This window comes from Capsella rubella, unplaced genomic scaffold, assembly GCF_000375325.1.
Source record: "Capsella rubella cultivar Monte Gargano unplaced genomic scaffold, Caprub1_0 scaffold_4, whole genome shotgun sequence".
Taxonomy (NCBI): domain Eukaryota; kingdom Viridiplantae; phylum Streptophyta; class Magnoliopsida; order Brassicales; family Brassicaceae; genus Capsella; species Capsella rubella.
The window spans coordinates 2059528-2078331 of NW_006238920.1; the positions used below are offsets into that span (position 1 = coordinate 2059528).

Sequence of the window (18804 nt, forward strand, 5' to 3'; positions counted from 1 at the left end):
ATATGTAGCTATGTTGTTTTTCAATCTTTCGATATGGGACTTGATAGAAGAACTCGGTATCTTCCTTTTGCGACTATGATTGGGGGCTCATGATTTTGCGCTGCGGCCACAGCAAAGTCTACTAATAGACTATGAAGTCTCTATTAGAGAATGTATATAGTTGGTTTAGTCTCTTGTATAGTTTGGTTAGCATAGTGGTTTAGTTTCACTTGTATTTAATCTTAGTTTGTATCTCATTTTATACTTGAATGAAGAAATTATCTTTTCCCAAATTCTGTTTCATCTCTCTCGATCGGTCTTGTTCATGGGAAAAGCTAATAGCCTCCAATATTTATCCCCTGGAATATTAATCATCAACACACGCAGAGATCATCTTAGATTGTAGAGATACATACATTACATACAAATACAATATCTTAATATATAATATAAGTTAAAATACTATCAATAATGTTGCTCTAAGCATATAATATTTAAATGGCATTTCAGAAGTTAGGGATTTAAACGTTGAAAGTTCATGATTTTTTTGACATTTTTCCCTTTGATCATTACACTTTGATGAAAAAAGTCATAAGTATCAATTAGACTATCAATGCATTTAAGTTTCTTTTTGTCTTGTTAATTTCAATATACCCATATATATAATTATATTGAAGTAAATGAGATAAAAATTAAAGTTGCATATATCTAACAAATTCACATAAAAGTCACATGTACTTATTAATTTAATTAGAAAATTCATATTTAGTTATTAATTTAAACTAAAAAGTTGCATGTATCTAGTAATCATTAATGTGCTTTATGTTTATTTTGTCTCATATATTTTATTATTATATATAGTCATTATGATAAATTATAACTATATATTTACTCTTACATTTTCACCCCAACTCTCTTTTAGGGAATATGAAATTAAGTTATTTGAAGATGTTATTTTTGTTGGGTTGTATCGTATATTTTGGCGATATCACAAGTCTCAGTAATCATTTTGTGGATGCTAAAATATTTAAAAATTTCAGCGAATTTGAAATTGAAGAACAACTTAAAGTCATCAACAAACCTGCAATGCAAATTATTAAGGTCTATATAATTTTTTTTATACAAATATATGCATGTTCTTAAATCCTAACAATGAAGTTTACAAAAGATTCACTAATCTATTTTATTATGGATGATAGACTACACAAGGCGATTTATATGGATGTGTGGATTTTTATAAGCAACCAGCGTTTGACCATCCATTGATGAAAAATCACATATCCCATTACAAGGTATATATTAATTTATATCTAATATATGTGAATTTGATTATTGTAACAATCACTAATTAAAAAAAGTATTTAAAATATAGATGCAGGAGTCACCAATCCTACAAAAATCAAGATCAAATAATGAAAAATTTGGTTACTTGTGGGAAAATGGCATAGGATGTCCCATTGGTACTGTACCCATAAAGAGAATTTCAAAAGATGAACTCTTGAGACTTAATATGTTCTCTGATAAATTTAGGCCTCAAGGTTCTTGGAATTTCACTTATAGCCAATATAATGTTAATGCTAATCAACATCATGTAAGTGGTTTAATCTTTGTTATATTCTAAACCAATGTCAAATCATATATATATTTACCATCAAACTGATAAAATAAATGTTAATTATGTATATGGTGATGAATATTAGTTTGCAGTGTCTCGTACAAAGACAAAAGGAAAGAGTTACTATGGAGCAGCAATGATAATGACAGTAAATGATCCTAAAGTTGAATTTGAACAGTACAGTTCAGCTCGTATGCACATTCAGATTGGAGATGATTTTATTCAAGCTGGTTGGACTGTAAGATGGTTATCATATCATTTTTTATTTTATTTTATCATATCTTATATTTGATTTGAGTTGTAAAATATGCTCTAGATTTTATCAGCATAAAGAAATTATGATAAATATATACTTTATTAAATTCAAAAATACTCTTTTCCAAATACCACTTTTTAAAAATACCCTCTTTTCAAACTTTATAAAGAAAAGCGATTGAAAAGGTTAACATCTATCCAATATGTGAGTAATCTTATAAATGTATATACAAATTATATGAGTTTAAAATTTTATATATTTTTCATAAACACCATACAAATATCTTATAAATACCTTTTAAAAACTTTTCAAATCCTTTTAAAATCTTGTAAACCTTGTAAAAACAATTTAAAACCTTTTAAAATCTTATAAATTTAGATCGAATATCCCAGTAGTAGTTGTTATCTAGAAGTACCTTATAAACAATATAAAATTTTATAATTTTCATATTTAAACAGGTGTATTTTTGAAAATGTATAGATAAGGTATTTTGAAAAGGTTCCACCAAAATGGCTATCTTTAATATGTTTATTTTAAATTTATTTACATTTCAGGTAAACCCAAAGTTGTATTCTGATAAAAGAACTCGAACTTTTGTGTATGCGAAGGTAAAACTACTAGTAATGTACACATGAATTGTCTATTATTTATCCCATATTTTTTTCTAAAATAACTAATATCATATACATATAAATATTTACCATATGCATATAAAGCTTTATAAAATTATACAGATAGGTGAAAACCAATGTTATAACAACATGTGTTCAGTTGGGATCATTATGGTCCGTCCGGACATTTCTCTGGGTATGGATTTAGGCCCTCCTGCGATTCGTGGTTCTCCAGTAGGTGTATATTGTGAATATGGTATATTCAAGGTATGTGGGTTATATTAGTTTCTTTCTTTATGTTTCAAGATTTTTTTTATCTATAAATATTTTTTAGTTTATCTTGTTTATTATTTACTTATAAGTAAACAAGTTTATGCTTCAAAGTGTTACTGAATTATCTACAAAAAAAAAAACTTCTCAAGTCAAAAGTTTTGAAATTTCACCTTCTATCTACCAAAAAAGTAGGCAAATCTCATAAAATCAAATGTAATACACAATATAATTTGAACATCTATCTTCAAACCTAGTTTTTAGCATAATTTCTATTTGATATATTATTTATCATAATTTATAAAATATATTGTATTGTAGACATGTTTGATTGCATATTATATTTGACTTTGTGAAATTAATCTAATCAATAGTTTTGGGAGGTAGAAAGTAAAATAGAAAAAAAAAAAAAAGTAAAATAGTAAAAGATGGCAAGTTAGGAGATTGTTTGGAGCAAATGCTTTGTTTTTTACTAATAAATGATATAACATTATTAAACCTGGGAATGTCTTAGATTTGATGTAACTATTGATTAAAGGATAAGGCAAATGGTAACTGGTGGCTCAAGTTTGGAGGACACGATATTGGGTATTGGCCAGAAAAAATATTTCAGGAGAGTTCGGCCACTAATATCGAGTGGGGAGGAGAAGTATATAGTGCCAGTATGCCGAGTCCTCAGATGGGAAATGGTCATTTTCCAGTAGCACGGACAGGGTATGATGCCATTATATTTAATAGAACTATAGTTGATGAAAGTTTCAAGATTGTTGAGAATATAGATAGAGAGGCATTTTCAGATAACACTCGTGGTTATAACCTGATAGATGGTACATTTTCAGAGCCACATATGATAAATAAACTAAATTATGGAGGTCCTGGAAATATCTAAAATTGAGAAGATAATTACTGTAAAAGTTAAAGGGAAATCCTAATAAATATATTGTAATCGAGCAACTAAAAATTTATATATATATAATTCTTCTACAAGATAAATGTCCTTCAGTTTTATGAAAGACATAGTTTATTAGTACATAGAACTAATATGTGATGGTGAAATCCACCAGAAAAAGTTATCCAAACAATTATGGGAGAAAAACAACTAAAATTATCAATATTTTTTTAAAAAATTGGTAATGCTTTTCGTTAAAAGGTATCATAGTTAATATTTTTTTTATCAACCCGTTAATATATTAAACTTTTCAGAACAATTATACTAGCGCCGAAAAGGCCACTTTGGCCAGAGAATCAGCCTCACAATTGGCTGACCTTGGGATAAACTTGCACAAAAAGTGCTTAAACTTAACGAACAAAAGAAGATATCTAAAAGAATACCATGAACTTCCAACAGCGAAGACCGAGAGCAAATAGCCTTTACTTGGACCTGGCAATTAGAAAGTAACACTAAATCCTGAAACTTGAGCTCCAAAGCATTACATAAGGTTGCACGGATTGCAAGACATTTTGCAATAAGATGAAGACACAAAATCAGAGAAGACTGAGTGTCTTAAGATGAGCAGTCCCAAAGGGGAAGTGACCAACCAACCAAGCCCAGCAGATTTTGAATCTCTATTCCAAGCCGCATCCGTGTTAACAATGACCATGAAAGGAGAGTTGCTGAATCCAGGTGAGGGTAAAACTGCATGCAACCACACCTCCCTAAAAAGAGGAGTTTGCACTTCTTGCCATTCTCTGGTTAGATCAACAAAAACTAATAGACTCTAGAAACATCTAATATATGATTCTTAAATTGAAAAAAGGTAAAAAAAAATAGCACAAAACAGAAAGAAAAATTGTATAAGCCCTTTGGTCCAATAGTGTTGATCAATAGTGTTGGCTTCTATACCAAGACGTCTGGGGTTCGAGCCCCAAGTAACGCGATTTATTAATATTTCTGCAGATTAATAACGATAAATTTACAGGAGATCTCCCGTGATGCGCAATTAGAGTCGTTCGCCGTAATTTTAGCTGTTAAAAAAGAAGATGATGTCCAAAATCAGCATGGAGAATGATAGCGTTCAAGATCAGCAAAAGAATGTTGTCAATAGTGAAACGTTATTCTCTGCCACAGTACAACGGCTCAAATCTTATTACTAACCGTTACCATGACTAATAGGGTCGCAAGGAATTGCCCATGGTAGATATTTGTATCCATTCTAATAATCTGCAATCATTAATAAATTTAAAGACGATAACAAAAAGTACTAAAACATAACAAATCAACACACATTAGATCTCCAAATTTGGTTATTACATTACCAAAATATAATAAAATAAAATTATAGTTTTCATAATGATACATATATAACAAATTCGCATTGGAAATTTTTTTAATTGATAAAAATAAAATTATATATCTCTAAATAATTTAACATATTGAAATTGTTATTTATTTTAAAATATTTAATTTTATTTATAGTTTTGATTTTATTTGATGCCAAAACAACCAACATATGTTAAATATAAGTGATGACAAAAAAAAATGTTTAATATATGTATTTTTTGCAAAAAAAGAATTCTTACTATAGTAAATATTGTAATAACTCTCATAACTTATATAGAGAATTCATCTGTACAATTTCTCAAATCCCTACTATAGTAAAATAGAAGTACAAAAAGATTTCTGAGTCGGGTCAAAAACAAAAACAAAACCCGACTTCATTACTGGATCCTTTCATTAATTACTGCGTTTATAGCTTTATAGGCCTTTTTTTTTTTTTTGGTCACCAGCTTTATAGGCCTTTATTTCGATTATTTTCATTGTTATCTAATAGGTTTCATAATGGGTAAAGCCCATAAAAACTTACCACCGTGTTTCGAGTCTAAAATAGATACATAAACATAATATTATTATTACTCTATTACTTACATCTTAATAAAGAGAAACGGTGGAGGAAAAGGAGTTAGTGGAAAATGATTAGATTGAGAATCAGACAATACGACACAGGAGCAAGAATTTGGTAGTGGACCTTATCTCCATATTTAATAATGGCCCAAAAGCCCAGATTTAATTGTAATATTTCACATATTAGTTACTATTATGAAAATTCCTTCAAGCCCAATGTAAGCCAATCAGTGAATAAATAGAACCGTAAACAAAATAGAATGGTTATCAGAACCACGTACGGTTCACAAACAAAACCATAATATAACCTTCATGAATAAAGTTTTCCGAAAACAGAAATTTCATAAATTGCAAATAAATAATACACACAATTAGTAACGTTCTAAAAGTTTTTTTTTTAAACGTCACTATCTTGATAAATGAATAACAATGAAACACCAATAACCAATTATCCCACATTCCCATTTTTAATAATCCTACAATAACACGTTAGCCTAAAACCACACAAATCTTTAATCTTTTTAAAAATAGGTTTTATATAATCCCTAAATAATTACTTACATTTTCAAAACCAAAGAACATTTTATTCGATTCACATAAAATATTTTTAAAAATCAAAACCGACAACTTTCCTCCACGCTGTAGCGCGGGTCAGGACCTAGTAAGATTAGTAAGATATCAAATTATAATATTTGTAATTAACACTAAGATTTTTCTCCAAACAAAAATGTTTATTTGGATCCAAAAAGGCCCTTTTAAGGTAAAGAATGGCCCATAAAGACAAAAGCAGAGAGAAGTAAAATAGAGAGAGAGAGACGAAACAGTGGAGCCAAACAGAAACACAATTCAGGATTAGGTTTACTCTCTCTCCCAAACTCCGCCCAATTTCATCTCTCCGCCGCGCGCAACTGTAACCTTTACTTATATATATCGTTCTTCGTTTGTGTGAAAGATGAGTAGTGTTGGTCAAGTCACTTGCAATGATCGAACAAGAACGTATTGGACTCCGACAATGGAACGGTTCTTCATAGATCTTATGTTAGAGCATTTGAACAGAGGAAACAGAACAGGTCACACTTTTAGCAAACAAGCTTGGACCGACATGGTTTGTGTTTTCAATTCAAAGTTCGGTTCTCAGTACGATAAAGATGTGTTGAAGAGCCGGTACACGAATCTTTGGAAGCAGTATAATGATGTGAAGAGTCTTCTTGATCATGGTGGTTTTGTTTGGGATCAGACTCATCAGATTGTTACTGGTGATGAGAGTTTATGGAGTTTGTATCTCAAGGTCGTTAACAAAATCAGATTTTTCGACAGTTTTGATTTTGGGTTTGGTTGTTTGATATGATTTTGTGTTTTTGTGATGTTCAAGGTCTGAACAATAACATAAAAATCAAATCTTTATACATTTTTTGGTTTTGATTTTGTGGTTTTGTGATGTTCACAGGCTCATCCTGAAGCTCGTGTGTACAAGACGAAACCTGTGTTGAATTATAATGATTTGTGTTTGATTTATGGGTATACTGTTGCTGATGGGAGATATAGTAGATCAAGTCATGATTTTGAGGTTGAAGATGAGATTAATGGAGTCAACATTGGTGTGTCTTTGTTCTTACTTTAAACTGTTCTTTTATGTATACTTAGTTGTTGGATTATACAATGTGTGTGTTTTTTTGTGTAGGTGAGAGTAGTGGAAGTGTTGTTTTATCGAGTAAAGAAAGCTCGAAAACTGAGTGGACTCCGGTTATGGACCAATACTTTGTTGAGGTTATGCTTGATCAAATCAGTAAAGGTAACAAAACTGGTAATGGTTTCAGTAAACAAGCATGGACAGATATGCTTGCTTTGTTCAATGCTAAATTTAGTGGTCAATATGGGAAAAGAGTTTTGAGGCATCGGTACAACAAGTTGTTGAAATACTACAAGGATATGGAAGCTATTTTGAAAGAAGACGGGTTTTCGTGGGATGGAACTCGGTTAATGATAGCTGCAGATGATGCTGTTTGGGATTCTTACATCAAGGTTTTAATTCTTTAGGCTAATATATCTCTATTTTGAATAAGGTTTGAATCTTCAGTCCATTAGTTTGAATCAAGATTTGATGAGGCAGGAGCATCCACTTGCTAGAACGTATAGGATGAAATCTTTACCGAGCTACAACGATTTGGACACCATATTTGCCTGTCCAGCTGAGCAAGGGGTTATACCACATCCAGTTCAAGGCAAAGATCACAGAGATGATGGTTCGGCTGCCCAAACAAGTGAGTTAAATCTTATCCAGTTTAAATTTTTTGGATTAGTGAAAAAATGCCTAGAGTGATAAATCTTGCTTCTGCAGGTGGGACTAAGGCCAGCCAAGTGCACAATTCTGAACGCACAAGGACATTTTGGACTCCACCAATGGACTACTATCTTATTGACTTATTAGTAGACCAAGTGAAAAATGGGAACAGAGTTGGGCAGACTTTCATATCAAGTGCTTGGAATGAAATGGTTACAGCATTCAATGCCAAATTCATGTCTCAACACAGCAAAGACGTTCTGAAGAATCGGTACAAACACTTAAGGAGGTTGTACAACGACATTAAGTTTCTTCTCGAGCAAAATGGGTTCTCATGGGATACAAAGAGAGATATGGTGATTGCAGATGATGGCATTTGGAATACCTATATACAGGCATGCCACATTCTTTTTTCCTTTTAAGATATCAGTTAATATGGTTATGCTTACAAATAAAGCATGTGTAGGCACATCCAGAAGCTAGATCATATCGTGTTAAAACTATTCCAAGCTATCCAAATCTTTGCTTCATATTTGGGAAGGAAACGTCGGATGGGAGATACACACGCTTGGCTCAATCTTTTGATCCCAGTCCGGCAGAAAATGTGCGGATGATTGGTAAGCTTCTCCTATAGCATTGCCTTTGAGATTCGTTTTGGAAAAAGAAAACTCATACTTGTGCTCTCTATCTCCTTTTGATTCATAGAGCTGTGTATGCGAAACTAGTGATGCAGAAGTGATTAACAAATGATACTTTGGTATTTAACACTGTTTACATGAATCCTTTTCAGAAAGTGGAAGCACAGATGGATTTAAAGATACTCTAGGGGAAACTCAAAGTTTCCAGATGGTGATTTATGCCAGCAATGAGAAAAATGATTACCTGTGTAGCAATACCGGTCCTTGTATAGAATGGACACATTTCATGGACCGCTGTCTTATCGATCTTATGCTAGAACAGGTTGATAGAGGTAATAAGATTGGTGAGACATTTACAGAGCAAGCTTGGGCAGTCATGGCAGAATCTTTCAATGCAAAGTTTGGTATAGAGACTGACATGTTTGTGCTGGAGAATCGTCTCATATTAATGATGAAAGAGTGTGACGACATCAACAATATCCTCAATGTCGAAGGATTTACTTGGGATGAGGAGAAGCAAACCATTGTTGCTGAAGATGAATATTGGGAAGCATATATCAAAGTAAGGCTATCTAATGGCACTCTCTTTTATTTTATTTTGAGATATGAAACTCTTGGGGTTGTGTCTTTGCTGTCTTATTAGTATAAAGTTTTATATGTTAAGGATACCACTGTAGGAATATTTAAAAGGTATGATTCTAAGCAATTAGTGTCTGATGTTTCAGGATCATCCAGATGCAACTATATATAAAGGTAAAACCTTGGATAGTTACGGCAATTTGTGCAAGCTACATGAACATCTCTCCCAAGATAGTTTCAATTGTGAGAATCTCATGATTGAGTTGGAAAACTATGACCATGAGATAGTCAATGACTTTAGTTTGCCACACAAGCAGCAAAATAAGCGACCTAACCCAGTAACTCCACCGTTGGGGCTAATTGTACATAAAGCTCAGAAGACAGGACTAGAGACGAGGAATCCTCTGTGTGAGGCAGAAGGTGATGATGATGGTTGCACAAAGCCTATTCCGCAGCACGAAATTTACTCAAGAATAGGAAATGCCATTGATGCATTGCAAGCTTTGCCTGATATGGACGATGAGCTTCTGCTGGATGCTTGTGATCTTTTGGAAGATGAGAGGAAAGCAAAGACATTCTTGGCTTTGGACGTCTCGTTACGTAGGAAATGGCTGGTGAGAAAGCTTCGTCCTTCATCTAAATTTTAAGCCAATGGCTCTCTCTCTTTGAAGCCAAACAAGCAACCAAGATATAAACCATGCTTTAAGCACAATAGAGGATTAGCTAATGTAAGTTATTGTATAGTAAATAACTTTTTGCTATTGTTTAAAGAGTATTGTACAATTTTGTCATCTTAGATCACAATATCGATTATATATGGAGAGGTTGATCAGAAAATAAACATGAACATCCTCAATTGGTATGAACAGTACAAGAAAAAAAGCATGTTATGTTATTGATGATGTCTTCTTTATCTCCCTTTTATGACTCCCACAGTATCAGAAACAAGAAGCAGCATTTATAAATAAACACAAAGTACAACAGCAGAAGAAGTTCTTGATCAGCTAGAATTGCAGTGAATAAAATGTACACAAACAATTTATTTGCAATGGATAAGAGTCTTAGAATAAGCAAATTATATGATTATATCTAAACCAAACCGACCCGAACCGTTTCTAAACCACAATGAGTGGGTTCAACACTAGCAAAATTGATTGTTTAGTGTAAAAGTTATATATCATTGAAAACATGGAAGAATACATGTAAAAGAAAATGTTTTAAAGGTACTCAAAACTTGACTTACAGAAAACAAATCATCTTTGAATGTTTTAAGAATGGCAATACATTACCTTTTATTTGTAAAAAGAGTGAAAAGAATGTTATAAAAGTTTCCAAAAGAGACCGGAGTATGTTAATAGTGCTTGCAATGATGCTTGTGGTAGGTAGGTTTGTTAAAGCAGAGGCTGCTTCATGTTTGTTAAAGCAAAGGCTGCTTCATGCTTCGTTTCTCTATTAGTAGTGGCACTGTAGTATATATATATACAGCTTTGGATGGCCTTTCAATTTCATCAGCTACTTCTCATTCCCCTACTTGTTCTTCAGTAGCAAAAGCCATGGCTCAGGTTCGCCAGGTTTTGTTTGTTTCTCTTTGCTCATTTCTTTTGTTTTGCTTTACCTTACTTAATTGAATCTGAGTTCAAGGTTTTGTTTCACAGTTTCTGTTCACTTGCCGCGTAGAAGTAAACAATGATGTGTCCTTTTTCTCCATGCCTCAGCCTCAACATCTTGCAGAGGACGCGCCTCCTGTGGCTACCAATCAACTTATGCATCTCCCCTTGAGTTCTATACCAGACAGTAAAGTATATATTAATTCTATCAGAGGATTTGTTTGTTTTATATATCAGCGGCTTGTAAATGGAAGTATCAAGCATGTGCAAATGATATGTAAACCTAGTACTCAAGAATCCTCAAACTTACCAAGAATGAACACTTCAAGAATGAACACTACAAGGATTCGTATGCACAGCTATTATGGGTATGATGAGGTCAATGATCAGTTGAAGGTTTTGTCGATGACTTGGCGAAGCGGAAGGAATTTTGATGATCATCAAGTTCTAAATTTTGGACCTGGCAACGCATGGAGAACTATCCCTTGTAGCGTGCCCCATTTTGCACGAAAAAAAGGGATATGCATCAGTAGTATTTTGTATTATCCAGCTATCGATAAGTCTACCGGTGAACATATGATAGTTTCCTTTGACGTGAGATCTGAAGTGTTCAGCGCTCTTCCAGCCATCATGGAAACAATGATTGAAGCATTGGAGCTTGGGACTTTTGTAGATTACAACGGTATATTAGGTATACTGCAGTCTGATATCACCCTTCATGTTGATAATACAAGTAAAAGTTTTACGCTGTGGTATCTAGATCACGAAACACAGGCATGGGCTCATCATATATACGAGTTTCCTGCTTCATTTGAGGATACGATTGGAGAAGCCTCGTTATTCATTAGTGGAATGACTCGAACAAATGAAGTTGTGTTTTCGTCTTACTATCCTTCCCACCCGTTTCACCTTTTCTACTACAACATTGTTACAAATACTTTCCGAAGAGTTGAAATACAAGGAATGGAGGCGTATGAGTACCTTAGCACCTTTCTAAACTAAGTCGACGGTCTGAAGCTTATGCAATTGCTTAGGTACTTCAAAACTTCAGATTTCGTTTGGCTCAATCATATCATCATCATCATCACACGATCTTATTGGATGGCTGTTTTCTGTGTGGACTTTTTATCCCTTTGCTTGTTTACTCTTTACTGTAAGGTTTGGCTTCTTTTCTTGCTTTGTACTCTCTTGTCTTTAAAAGCAATAAACTTTTGTGTGTGCAATCGTATTTCATATTAGATTTTGCAACCAAGATAAAACTCAAGTTTTAAGCACAAGGAAATACATAGATACAAAAATCTAGAGCACAGTTTGGAATATATGCAGTGGTTGTGTAGATCTAAACATTACCATGAACAGGAACATACTCAATTGGTATGAACAATAGCTGAGAAAAGCATCTTATTGATGTCTTCTTTATCTGCCTCCCCTATATCCCCCACTGCATCAGAAACAAAAGAAGCATCATTTAGAAATATAACCACAAAACACACAACAAGTCGATCAGCAGCAATTGCAATACATGTCCCAAAGTTTCTTTATAAACAGAAATGTTAATGTTTCAGTGACATTCAATGGCTATGTTCTGGTTACCTGTTCTCGATCTAACTTGTGTTGTCCACTCGTCGATAATCTGCTTAAAAGCAAAAAATGAAAAAGCAAAGGGATTATGGAAAGTCTAAAAAGCCTCTTTGTATCAGTATGCTTATATGAACTTGATTTCTAAGGTATACAATACAGATATGCTGAGTATTAGATATCGGATTTGACTTGGAAGGTTAAAACTTTACACAAGCAATTTATTTGCATAAGTAATAATTCTTGCCATCTTCTCAATGATAAGCATTGTATTCCCAATAAAGAAAAGGAAGACGAACCTGGTTAAAATCAGCCAATGCATCATCCGCATCACCATTTGTTGATTCTCCCAAGGATGCATTCATTTTCTGAATAAGGTTGCAATTTCCAACAAGTGTTGTCTGTGCCTTATCAATCAAATCCTGTTATAACAACAACTCAACAATCACTTCTATAAACAATCAAGCTCTGTCTTAAATGCCTAACTTTGCAAAAGCCTTAGCAGATCTGACCATTGATGACAGGAATAGAAAACTCCATACAACAAAACTTACCATTTCTCATTACAGTCAATAAAAACTCATCCTTTGGTTCAAATCACAAAGATCTAAACCCCCTTTATTGAAACTCTCTACAGCAAAAATCAAACCTTTCTTCATTGGAATCAATAAAAATCCAATCTTTTGTTAATTATAGGGACTTCACAACTTGTAACCACTAAGAATGAATCGTTCATCGATCTAACACCGAGGCTTAGTTCCACTGCTAACACCATAACGAGATACGAACCTGTTTAGCAGACAATAGCTCTAAGCATTGGTCTTTAAGACCAGTCACATCTTCCTGCAACTTCTTCATTCTCTGAATCAGCTTCATCGGATTCGCCTACAACAAAATTCATAAGATTAAATCGAGCTTGGATTCAAAGTTCAATACTTTGAATCAAGAATCGAATTTTGCTTACATTCTCGGGATAAATCTGCTGAAACTCCTTGTCGAGCTTGGAGTGAACAAGATTAAGATCATGAGAAGCTCTCGCTAAAACATTAACCAGATTATCAACAGCTTGATGATGATGATGACTCATCTTCTTCTCTCGCTTTCTTCAATCTTCTTCCTTTAGGGTTTAGTCTTCTCCCGCCTCTTCTAACCCAAAGAAGCGAGCAACGAAAAAAAAAGCGAGCAACGAAAACAACACGAAGTTCATACGTTAACGTTAAGAACAACAAGACGTTAATTATAAAAAAACCGAACCGAAATCGTAAAAAATCCAAATCGAACCGATCTAGTAAACCGAAATCATATAAAACGACGTCGTAGTAACGAGAAAAGGGTTTTATACTCTTCTTCCTCTGATTCTCTCGCCGGTAATATTTCGCCGCCTCTCTGAAGAAATCGATGGAGGAAGTATCAGTAGTAGCAGCAGCAGAGCCACCGCCACCGATTTCAGCTCCGGTTATTGTACACGAAGAAGAATTTGAAGAAGATGATGAAGATGATCTCTCGCTTTCGTCAGATTCCGATATCGCTGAAGCTCTTGATTGGCTAGACGGTAAAGACGATGACGAGCTAATCGGTGGTGGATTCTCTCTCCATGCTCGTCGTCCTAATGCTCACGGTGGACATGGTTCACGACCTAATTCGAGTTCTCTTCAGCCTATATCAAATAAGGCGCAGAAGCTTACTGGTCATGTTCGTGCTTCTCCTTTGGAGGTATAAAAATTCGAAAGTTATCGACTTTATTATCAATTGATGTTTGTAGTATTTGAAATTTGATATTTTGCTTTCTCCTGCGCCATAATTGTTATTTGGTTTATTGATTTTGATATTGGACATTAGGATTTGAGAAAGCTTCTGAATTGCTTGTAGTCTCTGCTTTATAGGATTTGTGTTCAGGGAGCTTTTTTGTATTTGTAAGGTGGAGAACTATGTGGTTTTATGAGGTAATGTAGATGGAAATTGATTTGAGATAAATGTGGATGCAGGGATGGGAAGGAAGAGTTCAAGTTGGGATGTCGAACTCTGTGACAACTGCGATTCGTGGTAGTCTGAGGGATACAGAAATTGGTAGAAGCAGAAATACTGATAAAGCGGACCGGGCAACAGTTGAACAGGTGAGGTTTAATTGTTACACAAGAATGTCAGGTTTGTTCATTTATCAAGTGTTTAATGGAGTGTGCTGATGTTGTTTTCTCTTTGTTCTAGGCTCTTGATCCAAGGACCCGTATGGTTTTGTTTAGAATGCTTAATCGGGGTGTGTTCAATGATGTTAATGGTTGTATTTCGACAGGAAAAGAAGTATGTCACCATTCACTACTCTCGTATTCAGTGGTTTAGTTAATTGCTAACAGTCAAGAAGATGATGTGTTTTGGATTACTTTGTTAACAGGGCTCTCTTTTATTATATTCTTACAGGCTAATGTTTATCATGCCACAAAATCTGATGGTTCAGAACTTGCAATAAAAGTGTACAAGACATCCGTTCTGGTTTTCAAGTGAGCTTATACAGTAATAAATGCTGTTTATCGTTTCTTCAAAAGCTAGACGATTTTGTTTTTGACCACATTTTCAACTTTGATGATTTCAGGGATCGAGATCGATATGTTCAAGGTGATTACCGATTTAGATATGGGTACTGTCGCCACAATCCAAGGAAGATGGTGAAAACGTGGGCAGAAAAAGAACAGAGAAATCTCAAGAGGTAATACCTACAATTTGTCGTGGGTGTGTATTTAATAATAGTACTGAAGTATAATTAAATTAAGTAATTTTGGCAGTCATCTGTGCTTTACTAAGCCATATGAAATCTTGTTAATGTTGGTTGACATATCTTGTCCTCCAAATAAAAGGGGGATATGTTCTAATTCTTTTCTATCTATATATTACAACAATTTTTAATTCCTTGGTTGGTTTATAAACTGTGTATCGTTGGCAGGCTTCATGCAGCAGGAATTAGGTGTCCAGCTGTTATACTTCTACGCCTTCATGTTCTTGTCATGGAGTTTATAGGTTCGCTCTAATTCATTATCTTTCTTTTTGGTCACTGATTCCAGGCAACTCTTCTCTTTACTCTAAAACAGCATATTTCATTATATAGAGAAATGATGACGTAAAGAATTTTCAGCTACCAAGTCAAATAGACTAAGATTTTTGTATTTAACTATCTTTGCAGGAAGGGATGGTTGGGCTGCACCGCGTCTCAAGGATGCTGCATTATCATTAGACAAGTTACGCGAGTGTTATCTAGAGGTACGTCTGACTTTCTCTTTTAGAAGGTCCTGAGTATCTTATTGTAGTACTTTACTTATACCTGTTTTCTTTATGGTCTTGTAGCTGCCGTATTGGTAATTCACTGACACTTTCTTGTTTGTCTTTCAGTTGATAATTCAAATGCGAGTATTATATCAGAAGTGCAAATTGGTGCATGGGGATCTGAGTGAGTATAACATACTTTATTTTGAGGTGAGTTTTGTGTTATTTTGTTTATAAAAGATCTCTGGCTTTTCATGGCTCACGTATTTGACCTTTCCTGGCATTGAAAGGGAACAAAAACAAGTTTTGAAAAATATAGAGAAGCTAAATATATTTATATGATTATCTTGCCTTTTTCAGGGGCACCTTTATATTATTGATGTTTCTCAATCTGTGGATCTGGACCATCCTCTTGCCCTCAATTTTCTACGGGAAGATTGTGACCATGTCTCAGTAAGTGCGAATAGTAGCCTGATTTTCACAATGCTTACTTTGACTGGAAAAAAGTGTCTGATGTGTGGATTGTATTGACATTTACGCGCAGGATTTTTTCAAGAAACACGGTGTGGCTGTGATGACAATACGGGAGCTATTTGACTTCATAGTAGACCCAACAATTTCAGAGGAAAATGTCGATGGCTATTTGGAAGAGGTAATGTATAACTTTTTACTATATGCAATATTACTTTTGAAGCTGGACCATTTGTATTGGTAAAGTCAAATTAATGAAGTGTGTAACAATGAGCAGGTCCAAAGAAAAGTTATTGAGCGCGGAGAGATATCCGTTGAGGATGAAATTGCGGATTCAGTATTTATGAAGGTTAGTGAAGTATGTTCAGTCGTAAGAACTGATGTGTGAAACTGTCTGCAGAATCATCTTATCTTTTTGGTTTTATTATTATGATCGCAGTCATACATACCGAAATCTCTAGATGCTGTGGACAACCCGGAAGCTGATGTAGCGAAGATAACAAGCGGGCAGGACACTGGAGACATGCTATACCAAACGATCACGGGGCTCAAGGATGCTCTTCCTAAAGTAGAAGAGCAGCCGCAAACAGAAGTTAATGCTGAAGCAGAGGAAGAGGAAGAAGAAGAAGAAGAAGACGAAGAAGGAAGCGAAGAAGAAAGTGAAGAAGAATTGGGTCCTGAAGACAAGAAAGCTGCAAGGAAAGAGCACAAGAAGAAAGTGAAAGAGGAGAAAAGAGAGTCTAGGAAGAATAAAACACCCAAATCTGTCAAGAAGCGAAAGAAGAAAGTTTCTAAGCCACACAAGACTCGTTAAGTGGAACGTGTTATCATGTTTTTGAAATCTTATTATTATTTACAATTAAATTAAAATTTTGTGTCAAATTCTGTGAAATTGAGTATGGACTCAAAGGCTCTATATTTGGTATTCTTCATCCAAAAATAGTCGGGTTCTTGTAGGCCTGGGCAAAAAAACCGGAACCGAAAATCCGAACCGGAACCGATCCGAAAAATTAAACCCGAATCCGAATCCGAAATTTTAGATTTACCCTATTGGGTCCTAAACTCCTCTACCCGAAAACCCGAACCCGAACCGAACCCGAACCCGAAAATACCCGAAATATAAATGTATAAAAATAATTTAGGATCCGAATACCCGAGTTATCTATTCAAATATCCGAATTTATACCCGAAATTCTGATTTTTTACCCGAAAATCCCGGTATTTATTAAAAAAATTCTGAAATTTTATCCGAAAATCTGGGTATTTACCCAAAAATTTGGGTATTTGTCCGAAAACCCGAAAATTTACCCGAAAATTTTCGGGTATTCGGGTAAATTTTCGGGTATTTGTGTACCCGAAATTTTCTCGGATTTTTAACGGTTCTGAAAATTTATACCCGAACCGACCCCAACCCGAATGGACCCGAACCGAAACCGAACCGAATTTTTATGTTTACCCTATTGGGTCCTAAACTCCTCTACCCGAGAAACCCGAACCCGAACGGTTTTTACCCGAACCCGAACCGAGTACCCGAATGCCCAGGGCTAGGTTCTTGTAATATTCTTTTTTTTTTTGTGATAAACCCTGTCAGCTGATCAAGTGCTTCAGAGTGGACTATTCCCCGAAAGGCCGCCACACTATCTATCCCGAGTTTGGAATATTTGCCGACTAATGCCGGAGATAGTCAGACCGCCTGCATTTCTGACTAACAGGTAAACCAACTGGGCCTTGGTCCAATTGACAGACTTGCCACACAACAATAGTTTTTGTTTCCAGAGTGGATCGAATTTGGGTTAGTTCTTTTTTGTAATATTCTTAGTACACGATTATGGTAGAGCTTACTGCTGTTTCGAGTGAAGGATAAATATACTTTTATTACTAGAATAGATCAATAGAATATAATTTTCTAATATAGAAAACTTTACAAATCAAAATCAAATCACAAGAACTCAAACACTTCAACACAAACGTTAATCAATCGATGTTTATAAAACACGGAAAGATTACTCACTGGTTCTCAAGAAAAGAGAAAAGCAACAATCTCCAAGTCTAATGAGAGAGAGAGAGTTCTTAAAAGATCAAAATGCGATGATACAGAAAAATGAGCTAAACAAATGCTCTATAAACTCGTCATACTCTGCTTCTAACGGCAAAAGATAATCTTTAAATCTCTACCATTCCCGTATTAATTGCAATTTCACACTTGACTTCACGTGTGAAATCGTACGTGTGGGTTCTGCTATTATCCGTATCATTTTTTATCTGTGAATTAGGTCAAAATCTATTCCTAAACTTGGTTTTCTACACCTTCTAGTGAGTATCTTTCTAACTTAATGAAATGAAATGAAATATTAAATATTGGAATCGTAATCTCACTTAGAAATCTTAGTTCTTATTACCTAGCTAACCTAGTTAATACAATGTGTGTGTGTGAAAGGATTACATAAACATAAAAAATGGAATATGCCGGTCGGTCACAAGGTCATAGTCAATGACACGATGGGTCAAAGTCAAGCAAAAAGTTCTAAGTTTTTTTAAAGAGGACACAACAACAAAAACAAAAAAACAAAAACTGATAAGACCTTACAATGCAAGTTAATGTAAATTTTCATCGACATGGGACATCCAACAGCCGAAATTGTTGAATTTTAGACCGATGTTTTAATTGTTTTGTCCGATGATGACAACAAAACTATAACAATTCGATTGTGATTTAGCACCTAAATCTAAACTAGGACAAGTGTTTCGAAGCAAGCCAACGTATTATATACAACTTGTTTCTCTTTTTTTTTTTTTTTTTTTTTTTTCGTCAATACTTGTTAAAT

At 34.4% G+C, this 18804-nt stretch overlaps 5 protein-coding genes across 5 annotated transcripts; 4 read left to right on the forward strand and 1 right to left on the reverse strand.

Annotated features, from left to right (window-relative positions):
• Positions 1 to 890: 890 nt before the first annotated feature.
• LOC17890519 lies at positions 891 to 3697 on the forward strand. The gene is made up of 7 exons (XM_006295554.2): positions 891 to 1080; positions 1179 to 1271; positions 1352 to 1570; positions 1680 to 1832; positions 2405 to 2458; positions 2585 to 2728; positions 3270 to 3697. Exons 1-7 carry the CDS (start codon positions 907 to 909, stop codon positions 3618 to 3620), a joined length of 1188 nt encoding a protein of 395 aa, XP_006295616.1. The 5' UTR covers positions 891 to 906; the 3' UTR covers positions 3621 to 3697.
• A 2722-nt stretch (positions 3698 to 6419) lies between these two features.
• Positions 6420 to 9888, forward strand: LOC17890330 (L10-interacting MYB domain-containing protein). The gene is made up of 8 exons (XM_023784195.1): positions 6420 to 6861; positions 7021 to 7171; positions 7255 to 7595; positions 7684 to 7834; positions 7912 to 8249; positions 8321 to 8471; positions 8645 to 9054; positions 9218 to 9888. The coding sequence occupies exons 1-8, from the start codon at positions 6526 to 6528 to the stop codon at positions 9716 to 9718; spliced, it is 2379 nt and encodes a 792-aa protein (XP_023639963.1). The 5' UTR covers positions 6420 to 6525; the 3' UTR covers positions 9719 to 9888.
• A 372-nt stretch (positions 9889 to 10260) lies between these two features.
• On the forward strand, positions 10261 to 11798 carry LOC17890144 (F-box protein DOR). Its single transcript, XM_006294629.2, has one exon. The coding sequence runs from the start codon at positions 10778 to 10780 to the stop codon at positions 11678 to 11680; it is 903 nt and encodes a 300-aa protein (XP_006294691.1). The 5' UTR covers positions 10261 to 10777; the 3' UTR covers positions 11681 to 11798.
• A 120-nt stretch (positions 11799 to 11918) lies between these two features.
• On the reverse strand, positions 11919 to 13405 carry LOC17890471. Its single transcript, XM_006295108.2, has 5 exons — positions 13221 to 13405; positions 13046 to 13141; positions 12556 to 12678; positions 12272 to 12311; positions 11919 to 12119 (listed from the first exon to the last, which is right to left on the reverse strand). Exons 1-5 carry the CDS (start codon positions 13341 to 13343, stop codon positions 12046 to 12048), a joined length of 456 nt encoding a protein of 151 aa, XP_006295170.1. The 5' UTR covers positions 13344 to 13405; the 3' UTR covers positions 11919 to 12045.
• A 206-nt stretch (positions 13406 to 13611) lies between these two features.
• LOC17889991 (serine/threonine-protein kinase RIO1) lies at positions 13612 to 16909 on the forward strand. The gene is made up of 12 exons (XM_006293905.2): positions 13612 to 13969; positions 14242 to 14370; positions 14462 to 14554; positions 14672 to 14751; positions 14844 to 14957; positions 15192 to 15265; positions 15429 to 15505; positions 15635 to 15718; positions 15869 to 15961; positions 16053 to 16160; positions 16257 to 16328; positions 16419 to 16909. The coding sequence occupies exons 1-12, from the start codon at positions 13655 to 13657 to the stop codon at positions 16791 to 16793; spliced, it is 1614 nt and encodes a 537-aa protein (XP_006293967.1). The 5' UTR covers positions 13612 to 13654; the 3' UTR covers positions 16794 to 16909.
• Positions 16910 to 18804: the final 1895 nt, after the last annotated feature.